The 15,585-nt window shown below is 46.5% G+C and overlaps 1 protein-coding gene across 11 annotated transcripts in view; it reads left to right on the top strand.

Moving 5' to 3' along the window:
• Tenm2 (teneurin transmembrane protein 2) overlaps positions 1–15,585 on the top strand; it is a 1,251,952-nt gene that overhangs the window by 1,078,682 nt on the left and 157,685 nt on the right. For all 11 annotated transcript variants that reach the window (XM_026780485.1, XM_026780490.1, XM_026780489.1 and 8 more), the window contains 2 exons: positions 2,474–2,669; positions 9,766–9,867. In XM_026780485.1, the coding sequence (XP_026636286.1) occupies positions 2,474–2,669; positions 9,766–9,867 (298 nt within the window). The remainder of the gene's footprint in view (positions 1–2,473; positions 2,670–9,765; positions 9,868–15,585) is intronic.

Genomic DNA, 15,585 nt, shown 5'->3' with positions numbered 1-15,585 from the left:
ATTCACGCCTTGTTGGAGAACCCATGGCTGGCAGATTTCCTCTAAATGAAAACTGCCCTCTAAACCTCCACAGAAGGCCTCTGAGGAGTCAGCCAAAATAAATGCCCTTCGTCTACTCTGAAAAATGCCTTCTTCCCCAGTCATTTGATTGGCTGGACAGCAAGACCCGCCACTAGTCCTGAGCCATTTCTGTGTCCCTCGGCTGGCCAGCCAGCTCTGCACCGGATGACTGATGCCCAAATTAGTTGTGAGCAATGGCTCTGCACAAGTAATCACCTTCCCCAAACTTTGCCTCCTGAGGGTGATAACTCGGACCCCAGGTGAAGCCTATTCCTCTCCTCTCACGACCAAGGAAGGTACAGCCATTGCTCTAGCTCACAGCCGCCTGTAGACACCAGCGTTCATGGTCGGACATTTACGAGGTTGCTAGGGAACAAATGCCTCGGTTACAAAGGTCTCTGGAAGCAGCGTCTGTTTGTCATATCCCTCCAAACCATTTATTTCAGCCCATAAGGACGATGGTGGGCAGTGGAGTGTGGGGCAGAGGGAAGCTCCCCACAAACACTTACTTACTGAGATGTGAGCCGTTTCGTCTTCCCAGAAATGGCCATCTCGTTCCCCACGTGAACGACTAGAGCTGCGTGCCGCCTCCCTGGGGTCCTTCCGAGCTGCGTGTAGGTGGGCCTCAGTCACTAAGTACTTTTTAATTTCTTATCTCCCTGGCACTGCCCTGAGCATTGCCTTGTGTCATCCCGGTACCGTATTCCTGAACTTGAGGTGCCACCACCCCTGAGAATAAAAATAGACTCCGCGTCAAACAATAGCGAGTGTGGAGTCAGAATTCAAACGTGGGTTCGTCTAATGGCAGAGCCTTTGTGCTTAAGATTACTAAGGCTTTTGATTTGGAAGATGGGCGATTCTGATAAGGGAGATATCAAGTTAGGCAATTCCTGGAGCTTCCGGCTATGAAGTCGGGAGGGGGTTATGGCTGATGTCTGCAGTGTATGTGGGACTCTTTCCATGGAGGGGAAGGTAGACAGCGCTTTATCCTGCAGAGGTTTTTAATCTGCCCGAAGCTGCGCACTTGGGGTCTTGTCTGAGAGTCAGAGTGCAAGGAACTGTTCTCTGTGGTGACTGTGAGTTTGCGAGATCCATCCATTTCTACTGGGGTTTATCGATTTTCTTGTCAACAGGAAGAAACATCGGTGTCCTCTTTGCCTTCCCTGCGTCTTCCCTGTCCAGCCCCTGGGCAACTCGTGGCTTCTCTCCCTTAGAATGTCCCCCGAGTGCCTGCCCCTCACTTACTGTCCTCATCAAACTCTTCGCGCCTCACGCCTGACTGTCTGCAATCTCCACTTCCTGAACCAGTTTTCCTACTTACTTTCCATTCCCTATAGACCAGTTCATATCCCAGCTCCAAAAACTAATTCCTCCGACCGTCCTCTTATCTCATCTGTCACTGCCCAAGAGTTTCCAGTGCCTCCCTCTCCCCCGCCGTGAGATTTCACCTGGTGCTTACAACATGTCTGTCCTGGCTAACGCTGGAGCCTTCGCTTCCTCATCCCCAGAAACCTTAGCTGTTGCATTTGTGCTGAGCTCATCTCTAGCAACTTACAACCTGGTTTCCACAGACACGGGCTTCAACATTTAAATGTTGCTTTCTTCAGACCAGCCACTATCAAGGCAGAAGTGTCATAGCTGAACAGAACTTACTTTGTCCCGATTTTTGCTTTGCCACTTAGGAAGTGTGTGACTTTAAACAAAATGCTTGGTTTTTCTGAACTTTAAGCCCCTAACCCTGTAAAATATGGACACAGCCCGGAGCACAGCTCTGCATGTAAAGTCTAGCATGGGAACGACCCTGCATTCGATGCCCAACAAAACAGAGAGAAAGAGTAAGGAGGAAATTCTCGCAATTGAAGTACTGTATTTTTTATTCCAGAATTACTGATGTGTGCTTGTGACCAATAGAAATAAGATTAATAATAATACAGAGTCGAGATATAGCTCGGTGGAAGAACACTTGTCTAGCATATATGTGAACTCAGGTTTTGTTCCCAGCACTACAGAATATAAATAAAAATTAAGTCTGGAGTTTGGGCAAGCACCTATAAATCTAGCTATTTGAGAGGCTGATGCACAAGGATCACAAGTTCAAAGACAACCTAAGAAAGCTATCCAGACTCCATCTCAAAATAAAAATAGAACAAGGATAAAATTACAGCTCAGTAGCAGAGCATTGTCTAGCATCTGCAAGGCCCTGAGTTCAAACCCCAGTACCACTGAAAATTAATTAATAATTATCACTATAGGTGTAATAAGTTATAGCTGACACTGTTTCACGATTTATATGGCTAATTTTACTTTATAAAAGCATAGTTAAAAATTACTTTCCTATTAGCTGATGGGCAGTGCTGACTAAGGGTTCAGGTTGAAAATGGGCCTTACACCTTGTCCTCTCTCTGCTCCCCAGTATGACTTCATGGAACGCCTGGATGGAAAGGAGAAGTGGAGCGTGGTGGAGTCGCCCAGGGAACGCCGGAGCATCCAGACCCTGGTGCAGAACGAGGCCGTGTTTGTGCAGTACTTGGATGTGGGCCTGTGGCACCTGGCCTTCTACAATGACGGCAAGGACAAGGAGATGGTTTCCTTCAACACAGTCGTCTTAGGTAGGTCCTGAGGGGAAGCTCTGTAAAGGGTGGGATGGAAATGATGGGGGCTCTCCATTGTATGTGAAGGCAGGCTGCATAGTCTCTGCGCTTGGCTCTGGCTGCACATGAATTCCATGGGAACCAGCAGGAGTCACTACCAGGCCTGAGAATGTCTGAATCAGACAGCTGGGGCCAAGTACCGTGCGGCCGACCGGAGGTTATCAGCTGCTTTTCTATTGCTGTAGCAAACGCCATGACGAAGGCAACTTGCAGGAAGAAGGGTTGATTTGGAGCTTGTGTAAATTGGTAACAGTCCTCCACTGTCGCAGCAGGGATGTGTGGCCACAGGCAAGCATGGCAACTGGGGTTGTGAGTCAAGACTGAGGGCTCGCATCTCCAATAGCAAACAGGAAGCAGGGTGTACACCAAATAGTGCGAGTCTTTGAAACCTCAAAGCCCACCCCCAGTGACATACCTTCTCAGCCTCCCCAGATAGCCACCAACTAGGGACCAAGTTTTCAGATGTCTGGACTGTGGGACGTTTCATTCAAATCACCCCTTTGAGCACATAGCTGGGCTTGTAATCGCCTCCCTTCCCTACTCATGAAACAGAGGCAATGCCGGTATCACCTTCCACGCTCCTCCTAGGAATAAAGAATGCCTTTTTATTTCTAAGTCTGTAGCAGAGCCAAGAAACACTGGCCATTCATATCAGCTGTAACCTCTTAAAAATTGAGAGTATGTCAAAAAAAAAAAAAGGTGGTTTTTTTTTTCTCTTAACTTAAAAAGACAGCAGGGGAAAAGATACAGATGTTTTTAAAAGTCATATATTAATTCCCAAACAGGAAGGCCTCAAAATGCTTTAATTCAATGCCTATCACTTTGGACATGTTTTAGGCCTGCTTTTCGCTAGGCATGAAGATAAAAGCTAAGGTTTAATCCAAAATTGCCTCTGCCGTGTGCTTATACCATCCCCCCAAAGAATGATTCCTTGTAAAGAATCACATTTTTCTAGAAAACCCTCGAATTTTAACATTAGAAGGAACTGCAGTGACCATCATTTAGGTTATGAGTTTCCATCTTCTGCTGATAACTGATCCATACAGAAGCTCCGTGAGTCAGCAGGTGACTGTGCTGTTCCACTGAGGACTAAATTGAGTTCTGTGGCACTAACTGGGGCCTCAGGGTCCCAAATTGTGGGAATGCCCTTCCCTCCTGAGCCCTGGCCTTCATTGTCCTACAGCGCCATGTCACCCCAGCTGCCGTTCACGGCGGATTTAAGATTCACTAGAGGGATGGAGTTAGGGCATTCGTGAGAAAAGGAGCAGGACTAAGTCCCAGACTTTCTTTCCCACATGGTAGCTGGGTGAGTCGCCTTGGGCCTCAATCTCCTGACTAGGAAGATGAGATGATCCTATCCCAAAGGCTAAAGTGAGGATCACCATGAATGAACCTGGCCTGCGTCCAGCAGTCACGAATTGAAGCCTGTGACTTTTTAGGAAAGCAACTTGAAACACTGTTAATCTACTTACTACATTGTAGAACTTCTCTTTGGGCCCCCACATGGCTTTCTCAAGGAATTTCTTATTCTTGAAGGATCTATGTAATCCATCCTGAATGTCAGACTGCAATTCTTTCTCAGTAACCGCATTAGAATTATATAAAATCACGTATTTTGGGTAGTGACCATAGGTCTAAGGTTGATCCTTATTCTTTTTCTAAGGAAAAATGGGCCCTCCAAAGGCTAGCCAAATGTTCAAGAGTAGAAGTTGGCACACTGGAGCCCAGGGGCCGAATCTGGCCCACTGCCTGTTTTTATAAATAAAGTTTTATTGGCACACGGCCACATTCATCTGTTTGCATGTTGTGTGTGGCAGCTTTCCCACTGTTACAGCAGAGCTGAGTGTTGCAACAGGGACCATATGGCCCACCGAGCCTAAATAGTTACTATCTGTCCCTTCACGGGGAAAGTTTGCCAACCTATGCTCCAAAGCCATGTCATAACTTAGTCTACTGGAAGTCATAGAGGAAGCTCCCAACAGATGGGAAATCTCTAGGGTGATGTTAGGTCCCAACAGGGGAGCGAAGTAGAACAGCAGAGACAAACTTACAAAAGCAAGGAACGAGAAACAGAACTGGGACTAGAATGAGAAGATCATGATGAGCGATGATTATTTAAATTCTCAAAGTACATGGTATTTAAATTCTCAAAGTACATGACAGAGCAGCCATGGCGGCTGGCTTGGTGGGGAGGCGGGTTCCGGATCACGTGTTCACCCTCGCCATGTGCCACTGGCGTTCTTCAGCTCACCCAACCCCAGAGTAGCCATGGTGGTGGAGGAAGCCACTGTCCCTCTGTCATTTGGAAATGGAGGATGGCAAGGCTGAGAATGTAAAAGGATTCATCCAAAACCACAAAACCAGAGAGTTGAAGTCAGAGCACAGACTTCGCACGGCTGTGCTCTTAGTCCTGAATTTCTTTGGGATCTAGTCAAATGCATTGCCTTCCCGTGAAACCACCAGCTTTCTGGGGTTACCTTGCAATGGCGTCTTGCCCCATTTCCTCACCCTGTATGGACATGGAAAGGTAGCCTGGAGACTACCCCCACCCCCAGTCATTACCCTCCCTGCCTGTCAAAGCTGGAAACAGCAATTCTCCCCCAGAGGGTTTCTCTCATCTACGCTGTAGCTCAGAGACCGAGTCAAAGATAATCAGCCTAATAGTTGGGCAGACATCTTGATAGAGCAATGATAGCAATTGGCCTGAAATGTGGGAAAAGAACAGTGTTTTCTTTGGATCGGAAGTTCTTTCCCACACACCTATCATCAGGACATTCTCCCTCAAGAGCAGTCAGGGGCAGGAAAACCCCCCATGATGGGAAACAGAAGGAAAGCGTTAGATGAGTGTGGGGCGATCTCACTATAGACACCCATGACTCAGGACTCTGCCGTCTCCTCCGGAGAAGCAGCCTGCCTCTCAGAAAAGAGCATCCTCCTGGAAACCACAGAGGCATGTTCTAGAAGCACACTGTGAGCCCCCACTGCATATAACCCTAACTCCTGGAGCCGGGAAGAGCTCGGTGGTGGAGTACTCACCTGGCCTGTGCAAGGCCCTGGTTTCAAATCTCTGCAGTGCCACAAAAAACAATAATTAAAAAAAAAAAATCTTTGAATTCCTAAGCATACCTTCATCTCCTGTTTCTTCCACACAAAAACTTAAACCATGTTGATTCAAAGAGAATAATCTTATAATTGGAAAAGGGACTGAAAAGGGCATTACATTTAAAACTTAACCATCTCTGTGTGGGTTTCCTCTCCCCAAAAAATATAAAAATGCTTCAAACATAAGACCACAGGAAAAGTAAATGTTCAGTAAACTCCATTATAGTTTTGTTCACTACAGATTCTCTCCCCTCTTAATCATGTACACACGCACACACTGACACACTTCTGTGACTTCTTGCCACTATATGCAGGCACTAAGGACCTCGGGCATTGATGGCATCTGGCCTCATCTTGGGAGAGGGAAAGAGACATACTTGAAAAATTAAAAAAAAAGATAGACCATCATAAGCCAGTGAGAGAGGTGACAGGAACAAAGGAGACCAAAAGCCCACATTGAGGAAAGGGAAGGAAAAAGTCACCCAGAAGTGAGATAACACCTAAGCTAAGGCCTAAGGATAAATGTCCCCAGCCAGGGCCATGCAGACAAGTAGGGAGCATGCAGAGACCTCTGTCCCCCTTGTACAGAACCATGGTGACAAGGAACTTCCCAAGACCCTTGCTGCTTTAGGCCTGAAAATACCAAGTTGGGAACTAGGGACATGGGTCCCAGAGCGACTCAGTTCTACCCAAACACCCAGGTTGCCATGATCAGTGAGAAGCAGTCACTACCTCATGGTAGGAACAACTTCCAAAACCACAGGCTCCACCATGCCAATCCTCTGCTTAGAGTGCACACGTGTTTCCAGGAGCCTCAGAATAAGATCCGATTTGTCTGGTGAACTGCGGGGCCCGAGACAATCTCCACCCACTCCTTGCCTAGATCTCTCCAAACTCACGTCGCTCTGCTCTTGGCTCCCCATCTCCAATCACTCTAGATTCAATTCACCTTACAGCCTTTGCCTAAGCTGCCCCACCTACCTGGAATTCTCACCCACCGGTTCTCATCAGCTCGTTACAGTTCATCCTTCCCCGGTACTGGGTGAAAGAGGGAGGCCCACCCTACCTACCCCCTCTAAGGGGCTTCCCTCTCTTACCCCTGAGTAGACCACTCTCTGCCAAGAGCTTACTGTAATTTTTGTTTATGTATTTTTTGGGGGGCAGGGTTTCTTGTATTCTCTGTGACAGTGGAAAGTAATGAGGAGAGAGCCTGTATCATTCCACGAGCCCCTGCAGTTCCTGGTGTGTAACGGGTGCTCAGTTAATACACTGTACCCTATGTTGAAAGAGTGAAGGGTCTGAGATCTTACCCTAAGTACAAACTAACACATTAGCCTGCCACTGTTTCCTGGGTGTCATCAGAAGGCATTAGGCTGCAGGATGGGTTGGGGAGATGTCTTGGCTGGTAAAGCACTTGATTGGCAAGCATGAGACTGTGAGCACAACCCTAACACCCACATAGAACTCCAAGTACAACAGTACGTGCCTGCAGTCTCAGTGCTGAGGAAACGGAGTCAGGAGGATCCCTGTGGATTGCTGACTAGCCAGGCTAGCAAGATCAGCAAGCTTACAATTTGGTGAGGGAAAAATAGGAGGTGGAAAGCAATAGGGAAAGACACTGAGCATAGCCATCCATCCACTACATGCACATGCATGCTCAGGATGTGCTATACACGTGTACACAGGACTCCAGGGTCACAGACAATGGATTTCAAGCCCTGATGCCTATGGGGTATCGAGGAGTGAACCTGGTGATCCTACATGTACAGTTGCCTCGCAGGAGAGAAGCCCTGAGCTACTGAGGCTGGCTCCAGCGTGGGTTGTAAACACGCTTATCTTTCAATCCGGAGGGGCATTCGCTATTAAACTTGGTGATCCTGCCCTTTACTCTGCAGAGATATTTCCTTTGTCTGCCCAGGCCATATATAGATGGTGTTGGATAGATGCTCTGGAATATTCCAGAATACCCCAACAGTGTAGGCTTCAGCTCCCAAGACATGTAGAAACAGGAGTAGGCCCAGGCACACCAGTCCTCCAAACCTGCATGAGATTTCTAACTTCGGTATCTATGGAAGCACCCTGTGCCCTTTGAATGAAAGATGAGCTCGCAAAACCTGCAGCTACTGTGCATGCTCCTCAGCCTCTTAAAGAACTCACCCAAAGGAGCTGGAGCTGGGCTGTGAACTTTTAGACATCAAGAAAACTAGCAGGGTGGGCTTTATAGTCTTTTATGTATTTGGGGGGAAGAGGAAGAGGAAGAAGAAAAAGAAAGCAAACCCACTCACTGAGTTTCCTCAGAAACGAAGAACAGCTTGATTCAAGGTAATAGAAGTGGATGCTAGAGAAAGACGGCTGGAACGCACCGTTTGAGCACTCAGTGCGGGAAGGATGTGTGAAGAACACGTCCCGATACCGCTCACGTGACTCCTGCACGGCACCTTCCTTTCCTCAGGTTGGGTCACGTCATGTGTTGGACCTACTGGCTCATATTTTTCTTTTCATCATCTTTGTTGTTTGGAATCTGAAAGCTTGAGTGTGTCTTGTTTGAATTTAGAACAAAAAGGATCATTTTGAAAGAACATGCCCATCTGAATCGACATGAAAAAGTTCCAAACTAATCCCCTGAAAGATGAGATGACATTAGGGATAAGGAGAACCAGGAATAAGATTCTAGTGCAGGGTAGAGCAAGCAGACTAAATGGTGTTCACAGAATACTTTCTGTGAACACAAAAATTAAGTTGAAATGACTGTTATTGAGGTGGGGGACTGGAGAGATGCCTCAGAGGTCAAGAGCCCTGGTTGTTCTTCTAGAGGACCCAGGTTCAATTCCCAGCACCTTCATGGCAGCTCCCAAACATCTGCAACTCAAGTCTCAGGGGATCTGACACCTTCTGGACTCCAAAAGCACTGCACACACGTGGTACACAAACACGCATGCAGGCAAAACACCCATACACCTGAAAGGTTAAAAAAAAAAAAAAAAGACTGTATAGAACCCAATGCCTGCTTCTTGCAGAACCCTGAAACATGCATAAGGGAATATAAGACTTAAGTATAGCCACACATCAGTTAAGATAGGGATGCATTCATGAGCGAATTCCTTTCACTGTGGCACACACATCATGAAGCACGCACACAACCTGAGAAGGCTGCAGGGTGCTGGCCCACACTGCCCAGTATGTTGTCCAGCACCAGCCACACCTCGCCTGCAGCTCCTAGTTCTGCTTGTCTTTTTCTTATAATTCCCCAAGGCGGAGAACATTTTTGCATTCCAAGTCTGAGATTAGGACTCTCTATACCTGAGGACAGAATACTGGATCCTTTATTTCAAGCCACAGCTTAAATTAGTGGAGCAACTTCAGGGTGAAGGCATGGCAGACAGGTTTTTAGTGCCTAAAAACCTTCCGATATCCAGATATGGAAACTTCCATAGTATTTAAATCCAAATAGACAGTTTCTTCTAAAAATAAATAAATAAATAAATAAAACAAAAGGGGGCCTGGAAAGATGGCTCAGTATTGAGAGCACTTCTTGCTCCTGCAGAGGACCTAGATTGAGTTTCCAGCACCCACATGGTGGCTCACAACTGCCAGCCAACTCCAGTTCCAGAGACTCTAACACCCTCTACCTGCCTTCATGGGTACTACATATGTACAAAGCACGGATACAAGTAGACCAAAAACCGGTACACAAAAAATATAAATAAATCTTAATAAAATAAAAAGAATAAAAACTGTGCCTGTCCCTGCAGTCCAGCATGGGTTAGCACGGGCACAGCGCTGGTTACCTCCATGCTTTGCTCGTGTTGACCTTGACGCGGCCTGTTCCCTGTTCCCTTCGTTCACCCTTGATCCTCACCACCCCCTTTTGGGTCGTTACAAAAGGCAGGTTACTAAACGACCACACAAGCGCGGCGGAGAAGAAGGTCATCGCTCCATCTCTCTCTTTCAGATTCAGTGCAAGACTGTCCACGTAACTGCCACGGGAATGGTGAATGCGTGTCCGGACTGTGTCACTGCTTCCCAGGGTTCCTAGGCGCAGACTGTGCTAAAGGTACGTGTCCACCACGCCCCTGCAGAGGGGTGGGAGAAGGAGCGCCCTGATCGCCTTCCCATTAAGTCCTCTGCGCGTGAACTTTGTAAACCCACGCATGCGCCAAGGCTCCCTCTTTGGCAAGGAGCCGGTTTTGATATATGACCAGCGGCCAGTGTGTCTATAGAAGTAAGGCAGGCAGCCTTGGCACTGAGGTGTGCTGAGAAGAAAGATTTGCTAAAAATGAGATGGTCGGATTTCCTGTAAAAGCAGAAGTGAATTACCATCACTCCTTTCTTATAGTCATTAGCTTCTATGTAATGGGAGATTAAGCATCTCAGGGTTAGTGAATTTCATTCATTCTGGCCAGCTACACTCCTAATCTAGGAAGTGCTATTTATCTTTGTGGAATTGGTTTTAAATTGTATTATTAATTTATCTAGACTGCTTTGCAAAGAATGGCTGGGGCCTTGGGATTCTTGGGGAAAAGGTAATTTAAGAAAGAAAATGACTCTCTGAAGAACAAGGAATTTAGAGGCTGCACACCTGGCTTGGAAGAGACCTTCAGTGTGACCTTGAATTGGCTCTCAGGGTTAAGTGTAGTTGGGGCACGCACACACACACACACACACACACACACACACACACACGGGTATCCAGAACACCACAAACACATTCACAAGTGTTGTGCTGTCCTTTTCTGTTTCGTTTCTAAAATGCATGATACTGCGTGTAACACAGAGTGCCCACCAGCAAATAGGGAAATGTGAAAACCAGCAAGGGGACATTAAGAGACCTCGCTCAGCTTGAGTTTTCCGGTCTCGACTTTGCCCGTACACATCTCTGCCTCTTGGTGACTTTGTGCGAGTCAGTCAGCATTTCCGAACTTTGATTTCCTGATCTAGAGAAGGGAGTGTGACGTCAGAAGTCCAATGCAGGTGGTGTAGAGACGTAGAAAGCAGAGTACCAACAAGTGCACAGTAGTGAGTACTAGCGCAGTACTAAGTAATTTTGTGTCTCAGTAGAGCCCATTGTAAGGGGCCAAAGGGATTGGTTTTGTGGCTATTTATATTTTAATTTGTTTATATAATCAAGTCATCTTTTCATCACCTTTATTTGCATTTCACTAAAGATTTCTGCCTTGATATAAAAAAATCACTAAAACTGCTACTACATAAATAATATCATTGCTTTGTTCAATCCTCAAATCTCTTCCTCTAGAAAATAACATCTAGATACTCTCCGTAACTTAAAAGATTTGAGATTTGCATCCTGATGAACACTCAGTGTTAAGTGAATGAGACTTTTATATCCCAGAATCCCTGGCATTGGCGACCATATAAAGTGACATTCCTTCCTAAGACATCTTGTCTGTCCCATAACATACAGGTTTGGTCAACTTCTCAGATGTGGAAAGACAGGAAAGATGAAGTCTGTGAACAGTTCCCTTCGCTGTGTTCAGCAGAGCACACTCACGCCCCAAGACACAGGGTCATACCCACAAGGAGAACAGCCCACTATCGGCCCCTTGCAGTGCTGGCTCCAAGAGGTCCAATGGGGTGGAGGTTGACCCTGCATTGCCAAGTCGAGTGCTTTTCCTAGGGACGGCTGAGAGGAAGGCAAGCCTCAATATCGTCTGGATGGCTTTTCTTGTGTAATCTAATTTTCCTGAGAGTGAAGGCATTAATGAGAGGAAGGACAGAGTCGCCCTTTTATATGTGGCTGCAAATGGGCCGAACACTCAGCCGCACGGGGCTGTGAGCTGTAAGTGTGTATTAACACTGACACACATCGATGTATTATTAATCCTAAAAACCATGTGTGCTCTGATTGCACATCCAGTTGCTGGCCTTTCAGACCCAAGTACCCGGCCAGTTAAGAACTCTCCACTCCGAATCCATTTGCAGACGCGTGTCCATTCTGCGTTATGGATCCGTAATGGAGTGTACATTCAGCTGCTTAAAAGGACTCTCGGCGTGTGTTTTGCATCTGCCTCCTGTGCTGTGGCTGGGCGCACCCTCCAGGCGTGCATTAGCCATAGAATATAATTGATCCTTGTGAAAGAAATATTGAGTGGCTATTAAGAGGAGTTACTCCTTCCTACTCAATCGCCGCTCCTGAAATCAGGCTCTGAACTTGTATGCATATTTTAATTTAACTGTTGATGCATATGATGGGTAAAATTGAGGCGCTTAAAGAATGAAATTGCTTTCTGCTGTATCCCTCATTTATTGTAGGCAAAGTTGGTTTAAGAGTATTGGAAGCAACTGCCTGCCCCTCTGCCCTAACAGCGCTTCCTCCTTCATGCTGTTGAAGCGGCCACAGGTCAAGTTGCTTTGTTATGAACCATGTATGCTTCCTTCCAGTTCCAAGCTCTTACTTCCCAAACTTTGCCATCAGTACTTTTACTAACATATTTTTAAATCAATTCATTTAATTTAAATTAATTCATTACACATACACAGATATATTTCTTTTTAAAAGAACAATGCCAAAGCAAAAATTGAAAAAAAGACTAGAATCAGTTGCCATAAATATAAAATGTGAATGCCCCTTTAAAAGTAACCAGAGAGTTGTCAGGTGGTGGTGACACGCGCCTTTAATCCCAGCACTAGGAGACAGAGGCAGATCTCTGAGTTCAAGGCCAGCCTGGTCTACAGAGTGAGTTCCAGGACAGTTAGGGCTATTATACAGAGAAAACCTGTTTCAATATATATAATCTTCAGAGATTTGTCTTTTTTGAATATTTAAGCCAAGTCATCTTCTAACCCAGTAGTAGTAAGCTGAGAGGTGGCTATGCATATCTTTAATCCCAGTATTCAGGAGGCAGGGGCAGGTTGATCACTGTGAGTTCGAGGCCAGCCTGGTCTACAGAGCGAGTTTCAGGACAAGCTCCAAAGCTACACAGAAAACCCTGTCTTGAAAAACCGAAGGGGGGTGGGGAATCCAGTAGTGAGGGCTGGGGCTGTAGTAGCGTAGAGTGATGGTCTCAAATGCATTAATGCAATGCATGAGGTCCTGCGTTCGATCTCCAGCACTGCAAAACAAAAAACAAAACAGAAGTCAAGAACCCAGCCATAGACCCCGAATATCCATCCAAAGCCTGCCTTCTTAGGGAAATCCAAGTTTAAGCACCTCGTCCCATAGGCGCTAGCTTCCGAGAATCAGAGAATGCCCTGAGTGCCCATGTGTGAGAAGGGATGCGCAAACAGCTGCCTGGACTGCTTCCAGCAGGGGAACTCTAGCCCCAGCTCTGATACTGATCTGATACTGAAGCCTGCACCCCCACTACTCTCAAATACTAAGTATGTGCTGGGCACTGTGCAAGTCATGGAATGCATACTATCTCATCTGTCCACAGAGCAGCAATGTGACATGGGTCCGAGTTTTACCAATCTTCCCCACACCAATTTTTTTTAAGGTTTTTTGCATTAAAAATGGTAAAGAAGGCTCAGTGGGTTAAGGTATTTGTCAACAAAACTCACAGCCTGAGTTCAGTTCCAGAGACCAACACGGTGGAATGAGAGAGCTGAGACCTGAAAGTTATCTCCAGACCTCCATACCTGTGCATACGCACATACGTGTGCACACACACACACACACGTGCGCACACACACATGCGTACGCACACACACACCTCTATACATACACACACATACACACACACAAACAGTAAATATAATTTGAAATTTTTCAAGTAACTTAAAATATAAAGACAAATTACCAAAACAGGAGAATTTCTAAACAAGCCTCTATAAGGTCAGCATTTTAAATTTAAACTTCAAAAACAGAGACTTAACACCCATGCAGTAATTTTAACTGACTTATAGACTTTTCTTTCCACTTTTGCCTTCCACTCCTGGTTCAGGATCCCACACTTTGTTTTGTTATCATGACCCCTTGGTCCATCTGATCCATCTAACCCATGATAGTTCTTTAACTCTTCTTGTATTTCATGGCCTTGGCCCTTATGAACAGCATTGCTTAGGCAATTTGTACACATCTCTCAGTCTGGGCTTGTCTGCTACATTTTATGACTAGACTGAAGTTACACATTTTAGATACTATTTACCCTTCAGTGAATTACATAAGTGACGAATGAAGCTCCTATGCAAATATGAAGAAATGTTGAATATGGTTGTATGAATGTGCACATGTTTGCCTTTCTCTCAACATTTTGCATGGGCAAACCAGCTTAAAGGCCCAACTCCATTGGTGTTGTACCGTTTGTCAGTGGCCAGGAGAAGTCCCAGTCACAAACAACTTTTAAGCCCAAGAAACTGGTATTAGCAGGGAGTAGCCTGAAGCTGATAGAGGAAGGTCACAGGACTAGCAAGAGCAGTTGGCTCTCAGCCTCCTGCTGCCCACAGCAGCCTGACCCATCTCCTGGCTGGAGCCCACCACCGCTTCCCTTCTTTCTGGATTAAACCACTGCAGGAGACATGAGCACAAGGTCCCCCACACACATCAGGAATGTACGGCACCTTTGTTCTTGCTCTGACAGCTGTACCCCCAAATGCCTTGGGTTCTGCCAGTCTGCTAGCGTAGGCAGCCAGCAAACTCAGGCCCTCCTGCCAGGGGGGAGAATGTGCCACGTTAGCAGGTGCAATTCCCATCACATTTAAGCGACCTGGTGTGTGTCCAAGTGACAGAAATACAGATTTACTCTCTTGACCTCACACTGCGCACTCTGTGCCCTCCGATGTGCGGTGCAGGCAGCCGTCCCTTGTCTTCTTATAAACCTGCCAGTCTGCATCAGGCGTCTGAAGTCATCCTTCCACAGAGCCTGGGGACCATCAGCACACATTTATGGAGCACTCATTCTGCACCCCCTCCTGTCCTGGGGCTCCCAGGGGCACGGAGGTCAAAAGGGACCTGACCCTCAGTAGGAACATTGGATGCTTCTAACGTGACCCTCCTAGTCACTTGAGGGAACTTAACCATGCAAATGCCTATTACACGCCTGCTAGGAGGAGACGGCTGCATGAAGAGCCAGAAACACAAGGTGTGCAGAGCAGCTCTGGGCCCTGCTTGCAGGAAATAAGGAAATAAGCGGCGCGTTTTCCCACGCTGCGATGGGAAACTGTGAATGCCCAGATGTTACTAAGGGGGAGAGCAGGAGGGTTATGAGGCACAGAAGTGCTATATTGTAAGCAGTGGAGGGGGGAAAGGGGCTCTCAGGATCCTTCAACAGCCTTGGAAATCACATCGAAAGAGGAAGATGAGTATAAAAGATTTATCATAACAGCAGGCCCTAAAGATGGAGACACGGCAGACCACACCACACAGAGGCTACATGGAAGGTGCCCCCTAGAGTGAGACAGATCAAACAGGTGGGAAGCAGAACTTGAACCCGTGGTCAAAGGCACTTACTGGGGATCAGGGTAGATTTGCCATAGCCAGTGTGAGGGAATGTCGCCAGGCCCCGCCCTCGAGGGAAGGGCTGACAGAGACCAGCTTGAACACACAGGTGCATTCAGTAGCCTGGGCTAGGTTCCCACAGCCTGTTAGTGGGAGTGTTGTGCCTTCAAGAAGAATTAAAATTTCTAAAGTTGATTCTTTTTTTATTCCCCTTGTTGTTTTGTAAGAGGAAGTCTCACATAGTTCAAGAAGACCTTGAACTCCCTCTTTAGTTGAGGCTAGCCCCAAATTTCTAATCCCCTTGCCTCCACTCCCAAGTTGCTGAGATTACAGGCATATACCACCATACCTGTTTTTTTTTTAAAAAAAAAAAAAAAA

Source organism: Microtus ochrogaster, chromosome 7 (assembly GCF_000317375.1).
Source record: "Microtus ochrogaster isolate Prairie Vole_2 chromosome 7, MicOch1.0, whole genome shotgun sequence".
NCBI lineage: Eukaryota > Metazoa > Chordata > Mammalia > Rodentia > Cricetidae > Microtus > Microtus ochrogaster.
This window is presented reverse-complemented; position numbering and strand designations above follow the sequence as displayed.